The sequence below is a fragment of the Rosa chinensis genome, chromosome 5, assembly GCF_002994745.2.
Source record: "Rosa chinensis cultivar Old Blush chromosome 5, RchiOBHm-V2, whole genome shotgun sequence".
NCBI classification, from domain to species: Eukaryota; Viridiplantae; Streptophyta; class Magnoliopsida; order Rosales; family Rosaceae; genus Rosa; species Rosa chinensis.
In genome coordinates, this window is record NC_037092.1 from 52,623,965 (window position 1) to 52,633,388 (window position 9,424).

The window sequence follows — 9,424 nt, forward strand, 5'->3', positions numbered from 1 at the left end:
TTCATTCAATCCAGCCCGACATCGCCTGCAGCGTGATTTTTTATAGGAGCATTTTAATACGACGTTTAAGTGTTATTTCCTCATCTTTACTTAGTTATTTCCTTAAATAAATTCTTCTTGTTTAGGAAAGTTACTATTTTTAGTAATAGTTTCTATTTTCAGGTCCTATGGAGCAAACAAACTGAAATGAGCTCAAAAAGGGAAAGAAAAGCTAGGAAACGTTGGAGAGAGCTGAGACAAGACACAAGGGCTGCATAAATGAGCTGAAACGAAGAAATGAAGTTTTCCTGGTCCAGCCAGGAAACCCTGTTCAGAAAAGGAAACTTTGACAAAGCAAGACTCCTAAGCTAACCAGGAAGTATGATCAGAAAAATGAAGAAAAAGGGCATTGGGAGAAGAGTCCTGGAGGCACTAGGAGACCATATGGCTTGGAGATGACACATGGAAGCCCAAGAATCTTCAAGGTTAATGTGGATTTTCGGCAAATGAAGAAAGCCAATTGGATTTTGGGTTGTTGGATGTAAAAGATATATTTTTGGAGACTAAAATTAGTTTTGCCATGAAAATGGGTGAAGAAAACGTGAAAATCAAAAGATTACGTTGGAGATATTCTAGGGAGAGTTTCAAGGGAAGGCTCAAAACAAGTCTAGATTCGTTCATAAATCCCCTCAAGATATTTTGGACGAAAATAAAGAATAAAATCATGATTTTTCCCTGAAAATCAAGAGGAAATCAAGGGGGGACGTTAAAGATAAGGCCATGGAGAGTTTTAAGGGAGAAAATGTTCAAAATGCGTCCAGATACGTTGTCTAGGTACATCCCTATATATTTGGCCGAAAATGATGAATAAAATCAGAAATAATCCTTGAAAATTCGGCAAATATATATATTAAAGGATTATGGACTTATTTTGGAGCTTTTTGATTGGTTGGATGACACAACAGAGCTGACGTGGCTCTACGTCATTGGTCGAAGCTGTGTGGCATTATCAGATTAATTCCTTGGGAAATTAAAAGAAGAATCATGAAGCTTGGCCGTCCCCTATATATACTCCCCCTATGCTTGACATTTTACACACATTCACCATTCAGAAATTCCCTTAACGTCAAAGCTCTCTCCCTCTCTCCATCCTCTAGTTGCAAGTTCCGCGTTTTCAAGCAAGGAAGAGGAAGAAGAAGAAGGAGCAGTGAAGACATAGCCTCCATCATCCACCTTGAAGAATTGCTTCCAATGTTCAAGAGTCCAACATTCAAGCTCTCCATCTCCATCTCCACTCACGGTGTAATTCGATCTTTTTCCTTGTAACCTATTGGTTTTCCTTGTTTGAATTTGTAGGAACTTGTTTCTAATTAACAATAACGTTTAGGGCAAAGTTTAAGCCCAATTTCTATGTTTAAATAAAGATTTCGAATTCCATAATTGTGATTCTAAGTTGCTTATGTGAGTTTGTTCGATTGAATTTGCTTGATAGAAATCTTTTATATATTTATCTTATATGGGTCGACACTTATAGGATTTGCATGTAATTGGTGCTAGATTTAGGTTAACAATTCATCTAATAGTTTTGTGAACCTATTTCATAAGTATTAAAGGCTTTGGACAAAGGTCGAATTCAATTGAAAAGGATTGCAAATAGATGAACTTATTCATACTAGGTTGTGCATTTAAGTTGATAACCTTTCTCTATGCTTCTTGCATCGAACATGTGTTGATTAGCTAGCTTTCTAGACTTTGATTACATGTTTAATAGGATTGATCTCGGTGCTTTCACTTAGATTAATTAGTAAAGGAAAGTAAAATATGGGAAATCATTTGCTTAGAATATTTCACATGATCAACTTCTTTCTCATGACTTAGATGATCGATTATAGGGTTTGAATTGAGTTTGATTACATGGAATTGGTTTTGATATTTGTTTCTTACGTTTCCTTATTGCATATGTGTTTTTGTATTTTCTTTATTTTATTTATTTTAATTTTCGAAACCCAAATTTTAAAACCCCCCTTATTTTGTTATTTTGTATATATCCTTTATTTTATTTTTGTAAATATTATAATTTGCATTTATTTTAATTCTTTATTTGTTTTACAATGACAGGTGTGTGATGCCCCAGAAATTCGTATTTATTTTCCGAGGATTTTCCGGAATTTAAATTATGGATATCGGACGGTTTCGTGGCTCGTGGACGGAGCGGAAGTGTTTCGGACGAATTAATTATTTGGAAAGTATGACTTTAGGGGGGGTTCAAGGTTGACTTTTGATACGTTGGGATTCTTCGAAAACTTCCTTCACGAAAGTTGTAGAGCGCGTCGATACGAGTTCGTGGATATGTGGAATGCGGAAATCGGAGTTAATATGAGAAAGTTATGAGTGATTGAAAATTGGGAAAATTCTATAAATATGAGAAAAGTCCGAAAATTGCAGAGAAGGACAGAATTTTCAGAAAACCGAATCTGAGCCCTTTTCTCTCCCGAGCCCAGATTCCGCCCTCTCTAGTTTTTCAGCCATATCTTCCTCATCCAGCCACCGATTGACGTGAAACAAAGTGGGTTTTTCTCGTCTCGACCCCCTTTACGAGTTTGTAGAAGAAATCAAAGTGAAATACGAGCTGTAGGAGGCGCTACATGGCCGAGAAGAGAACCTCGTCGGGGACGAAATCGACTCCAACGGTTCTTCTTTTTCCGGCCACCTTTGCCGGTGTTTCTTGAGGGCTTTTGAAGCCCATAGGACGTTGATGCTTCTCCCAAAGCGGCTTGGGACGATTTCACTTGTGGAGGACGAATCAAAGCTTTGAAATTCTAGGGTTCATCGAATTTCAGATGTTGCGAGGTAAATTCCGGCCAAACGGCTATGATTTAGACTTTGTGTTAGTTATGAAAGTTTAAATTGGAGTTGAGATGAAGAACTTTGGTGTTGGGAGTTTTTTCAAATTCCGACTTTGGTCCGGCGGCGGTGCCGCCACTGTGGTGGTGTTTTCCGGCAGTTTCCGGCCACCTCAGGGATAGTTTCTGTTCCTGAGTTCGATCTACTCGTCGATACGAGCATTTCGATATATTGTTTGTAATTTTTGGAGATCGTATGAGCATGTTGTGATTTTTACGGTTTCGGATCGTTCGATGTTTCGATCCGTGAGGATTCGAGCGTCCGATCGACTTGTGGTTTTGGCATATCGATCGTAGATGTATTCTGGAGACATTGGGTGGTCTCGGATGTGGTTTCGCCTCAATTGGTGTCACTTAGGGGATTTTAGTTCAAAACAGGGGTTTCGGACTTAATTCGTTTGTGAATTGTTACTAAGTGGAAACCGATTGTGATTAGGTACTTGACGAAGTATTCTTGGACGATCGTTTTGTGGATTGGCTGCTTTGTTCTGTATTGAAGACGCAGCAGGAGTTTCGAGGTGAGTAATCTCACGATGTTCATTCACGAACGGGTTTACCATATTGTCTTGGAGTTATGAGATTAACTGTGACTATAGTTGGTATTAGTGGCTTTTCTGTGTGGATGGATGACTATGTGTGTATATATATATATATTATGGGATGTATGTATATACATATATATTCATGTATTAGTGGCTTCGTGATGAATCTTTGTGATGATTGTCATGTAAAGCTTGTGTAGAAATATCTGTGTAGCTTGTGTAGGGATGTTTGTGTGATGATTGCTATCTGTGTGATGACTAGCAATGAATCTATGTGATGATCGCTATCTATGTGATGACCGACGAAATCTGTGTGATGAATATGTGCGATGATTGCTATCTGTGTGATGACTAGCAATGAATCTATGTGATGATCGCTATCTATGTGATGACCGGCGATATCTGTGTGATGATTAGTTAGATAATCGCTATCTGTGTGATGATCAGTAGGATGACTAGCGATATCTGTGTGAAGATTTGTTGGATGATCGCTATCTATGTGATGATCAGCGATATCTGTGTGATGATCAGTAGGATGATGGCAATCTGTGTGATGATCGATGAAATCTGTGTGATGATCAGTGTGATGACAGCTCGGTAGCGGAGTTGAATTGTTATTAAGTTAACAAAGATCGAGAGGACTGCTGTGATGGTCGGGGTTACCTACAGACGTCTGAGTGTAGGATTACTATGATTTGAATTGCTTGACTTAGTGTGACCTCCTGAACTAAATTATACGCAGGGGTTACCATGACTTGTTTTGCTTGTTTTGAAATGTGATTGTCTTGTTTTCTTCTTGATTTGATTGATTGATGGTTTGATTTATCTTGAAAACCATAGTGGTGACGATTGTGCTCTGTGTGAGGATAGGAAGGTGATTCATTGTTTTCACCTTGATGTCATGTTGATGACAAGGTTTCCGGTGGGAAGGAAATGAGTGTGATCCTTGTGACTCACCGTTGTGCGTCAAGGGATTTTTCAAACATTATCTAAGGAGGTTTTGTTTGATGGGGAATTTGTGTAATGAGATGCTAGGTTGAGAATCTGAGCATGTAGTTTAGTCACGAGTTGACCTATGTAAGCATGAGATGGAAGAGTGAAGCAGATGGCTGTAGGTGTGAGATGTATGCTTATCGTTTTTTAGGTTGGGGTGACTTGAGAAATGTGTTTTGCTTTGTGGTTTTGAGTTACTCATACGGGCTTGCAAAAGCTTACCGGGTTTGTTGTGTGGCAACCCGGTACACCATTCCAACGGTGTAGGGGTTATTTCTGCAGGTCAGGTTGATCGTGGCTGATGCTGAGGTAGCGTGCTTGCAGCTTAACGGTAATAAGTCAATTTTGTGACCTTACCGTTATAGAGACTTCCGTTTGTAGTGAGCTCTGAGGAGTATTTACGTTTTATTTTGTTGTTATCAATTTAATTCGTAAACTTTTGCGTTGTGTGACTCTGTGGGGCGAGTCAATATAGAATTTGTGGGTTCAGGGCATCAATATGTACTTGGGTTAAAAGGGAATAAGTTTCTAAGTATTTTGTATTGATGGCTGAACATTTCACGCATATATAATTATGGGGTTATATATCGATTTATTGTGTATAAAATCAGGGGCGTGACAAGGTGTACCCTCAATCCCTGGATTTGAACAATCCCTATTTACAGTATACTAATGATGACATTTTACAGGGTTAAATTGGGCGCTTGCTTTTAGCGTATCATTTTTTCAAATACAACAGCTGCAGTATGGAGTGATCTTGAGGACAGATTTTCACAAGGGAATGATTCCAGGATCTATGAGATTCGACAAGAGATCGCTGAATGTCACCAAGGCTCTCAATCGGTTTCTATACACTACACCAAACTCAAGGTTGTTTGGGATGAGCTAGCCTCCTATTAGGAACCCATCACGTGTAGTTGTGATGGTGCTAAAACGCTGGCCAATCGAGAAGAAAAAGAAAGGGTCATGCAGTTTTTAATGGGGCTAAACGAATCTTACTCTAATAATCGTGGCTCAATCCTGATGATGAACCCTCTCCCAGATACAAAGAAGGTCCGTAGTCTCATCCTCCAACATGAAAGGCAGATGGAAGCGACAACATGTCGTGAACGCCCACCAATTTCTCTTGCTATGCAAGCTGCACGTACATCAGGCACCTCAAAGACTATGTTCTTTCGCAAACCGCTGAATTGTACATATTGTGAAGAGGAGAATCATCTAGTGGATCGATACTACTACCTTAAAGGGTTTCCAGTGGGTCACAAATGGCATGTGAAGAATGTGAAGCCTAGAAACAAGAGGCCTGCTGCCTACAATGTGGAGACAAAGACAGAACCTGCTAATGAGAGCCCAACCTTCACCGCTGAAGAATACAAGCAGATCATGGCTTTGCTTCACAATAAAAATGGTAATGATCAACCATTCGCAAATGCGACAGATATATTCACACCTAATTCCAATGATATACAAAATGACTCTCATTCAACTTTATATTGGATTGTGGATAGTGGTGCAACAGACCATGTATCTCATCTTTCACCCACTCACAATAATATTAAGGCATCACATGATTTCGTGGGGTTACCTAATGGAGGGCAGGCTGCCATTGAAGTATTGGATCCATTAAATTGTCCAAATATTTATCTCTTGATGCGGTCTTACATGTGCCTAAGTTCCGTGTGAATTTGATTTTTGTGAGTAAATTGACCCGAGCCTTAAAGTGTATCATGATATTTTATCCAGATTTTTGTGTTGTGCAGGACGTGGAAAAGAAGAGGACGATTGGCCCAGGCAAGCATTTTAATGGGCTCCATTACCTCACACCATCTCAAAATCCACATCTAGCCAATCATATCACCCGCACCTTGGATCTTTGGCATCAGCATCTTGGGCACCCATCTTCTGCACCTGTTCAATTTCTATCTCAAGCTATTCCAAAAATTATGTTTAATCCTAAGCATGTTTGTGATGTTTGTCCCTTAGCAAAACAGACTCGTTTATCTTTTCCTTCAAGTTCAATAAAAACAACCGCACCATTTGATTTGATTCATTGTGATATTTGGGGACCACACAAAACTCACACACATTCTGGGGCTCATTATTTCCTCACCATTGTCAATGATTTGACACGCTTTACCTGGTTCATCTTATGAGTTTCAAATCCAATACTCAAACACTCTTGAAATCATTCTTTTCTTGGGTAAAAACACAATTCAATCGTGACATTAAAATACTCCATGCCGACAATGGGGGAGAGTTCACATCCATGCGTGCTTTCTTTGATGCGCATGGCACTATTTTTCAACATACTTGCGTCTACACCCCCGAACAAAATGGGGTTGTAGAGCGCAAACATCGCCATCTTTTGAACGTTGGTCGTCCTCTTCGATTTTAAGCAAATTTACCATTAAAATTCTGGAGTGAGTGTCCAAACCTCTTGTTATCTCATAAATCATCTTCCCACACCTTTACTTTCTAATAAATCTCCATATGAAATCTTGCATGGCACACCTCCAACTTATTCACATCTTCAGGTCTTCAGTTGCTTGTGTTATGCAACCAATCTTACTCCTTCTCACAAATTTGCTTCTCGTGCACATCAATGTCTTTTTCTTGGGTACCCTCATGGTCAAAAGGGCTACTGTCTCTATGATCTTGAAAGCAAAAAATTATTCACTTCCTGGGATGTGATTTTTCATGAACATATTTTGCCTCTAAATACATTGCCACTTAAGGAACAAGATGACTACCCAGTCCTACCCACTCCTGCTTTTGACCCAACCCAATCCTAGCCCATTCTTTCCCCAGAGCCTGCTCAGACCATTCTTCCTCAAGCGCCCAGTTAACCTCCCGATCCTAATCTCTCTTCTTCCTCTTCGACACCAGACGCAAACCCATCCATTCCTTCTTCTCCTCTACAGATTCCTCCTTCTCCTCCATCGTCACCTACATTTGTGCCATCTTCCCTGCTACCGACCCAGTCCACTGCCGCTTTCCCCATGCCGCAATTTCCATCGCAGATTTCACCCTCACTGCCCCAATCGCCGATTTTCCCAAATTCGACCCCGGCTACCTCAATGGCTCCTTCGCTGTCGTTGGAGTCTATTCCTCCTCCTATGCAGGCCCTAACACGCTCCATGCATTCCAAACAGCCACCGCCATATCTTCGAGACTACCAGACCAATCATGTTGTTTTGCTTGACCCGGCTGCTTCCTCTTCCTCCACGTCTGACACTCAATACCCACTTCAACAGTATGTATCCTACTCTGGGTTATCTCCTGGTTATCATTCTTTTGTGCACAATGTTTCTCAATTGGTTGAACCAGCTAACTATGAGCAGGCTCGTCTTGATCCTCAATGGGTTGAGGCGATGAATTTTGACATTCGGGCACTTGAAGATAATCATACATGGTCCATGGTTCCTCTTCCTTCTGGTCACCGTCCCATTGGCTGCAAATAGGTCTTCAAGATCAAATACCATGCCGACGGCACCATCGAGCGTTACAAGGCCTGGCTGGTCGCCAAGGGCTTTACTCAACGAGAAGGCATTAATTACAAAGATACCTTTGCCCCTGTTGCAAAATTGATTACCGTCCGGTGACTGTTAGCTGTTGTTGCGGTGTGAGATTGGCCTTTGCACTAGATGGATGTGCAAAATGCCTTCCTACATGGTGAGCTTATTGAGGAGGTCTACATGTTGCCTCCTCCCGGTTATTGTCGACAGGGGGAGAACGTGGTTTGTCGACTTCAAACAAGCATCCCGCAGCTGGTTCCAATGGTCCTCTTCTACCATTCAAGAAATTGGTTTCTAGCAGTCTCGTGCTGATTATTCATTATTTACACAGGTCTATGAGAATTCCATTACTGTGATACTACTTTATGCTGACGATATGGTTATTACAGGGAACAATGAGAAGGCTATTAGTGATCTCAAGAAGTTTCTCAACAGTTGTTTCAAGATTAACGATCTTGGACCACTCAAATACTTCCTTGGCATAGAAGTTGCACGATCCAAAGCTGGAATTTCAGTTTGTCAACGTAAGTATACATTGGATATATTGGAGGAGGCTGGATTACTTGGGGTGAAACCTGCAAAGGTACCTATGGAGCCTGATTTGGTGCTAACCGAAAAAGGGAGTGATGCCCTCAAGGATCCTACTTGATACCGGAGATTGATTGGGAAGTTAATCTATCTTACAATCACTAGGCCGGGGATTACTTATGCGGTGAACACTCTCAGTCAATTTACACAGGAGCCTAAGTTACATCACTTTAAAACTGCCCACCGGCTTCTACATTACCTCAAGGGAGTCCCGAGCTTAGGATTACTGTTTCCTGCACACAGTTCTCTTCATTTGACTGCATATTGCAATGCAGACTGGGCAAGATGTTCAATTACACGACGGTCAGTGACAGGGTACTGTATTTTCCTTGGCAAGTCACTTGTGTCATGGAAAAGTAAAAAGCAAGCCACAGTATCAAGATCATCAACCGAAGCAGAGTATCGTTCTATGGTGCAACTGCTTCTGAACTCAGCTGGTTCAGGTACCTATTGAAAGACTTACGTGTGGAACATCCTAAATCAGCAAAATTATTATGTGATAATCAGGCAGCTCTACACATCGCAGCAAATCCAATGTATCATGAGCAAACAAAGCACACTGAGTTAGATTGTCATACGGTTTCGAAAGAATCAACAAGGGTGAAGTCAAGACTGCTTATGTGCAAACTGGAGATCAAATTGCAGACTTGCTCACAAAGCCTCTGCGTGCACCAGCTTTCCATGCACACCTCAGCAAGTTGGGTGTCATTGACATCCACACTCCAACTTGAGGGGGAGTATTAAAAGCATGAAAGATGTCATTAGTCTACATTCAAGTGACAGCAGATATGTTGGAGAGAATGATGGATTGAGCATCTCATCTAATCAATCTAGGATTGATTGTAGGATCTTGATTATTTGTATTTACAGCTTTTCCTAGAATAGAACACTAATAGGTGTATAT

The 9,424-nt window shown here is 40.7% G+C and overlaps 1 protein-coding gene across 1 annotated transcript; it reads left to right on the top strand.

Annotated features, from left to right (window-relative positions):
* The first annotated feature begins 3,341 nt into the window (after positions 1-3,341).
* On the top strand, positions 3,342-6,435 carry LOC121049034. Its single transcript, XM_040505449.1, has 3 exons — positions 3,342-3,400; positions 5,107-5,825; positions 6,178-6,435. The coding sequence occupies exons 2-3, from the start codon at positions 5,384-5,386 to the stop codon at positions 6,219-6,221; spliced, it is 486 nt and encodes a 161-aa protein (XP_040361383.1). The 5' UTR covers positions 3,342-3,400; positions 5,107-5,383; the 3' UTR covers positions 6,222-6,435.
* Positions 6,436-9,424: the final 2,989 nt, after the last annotated feature.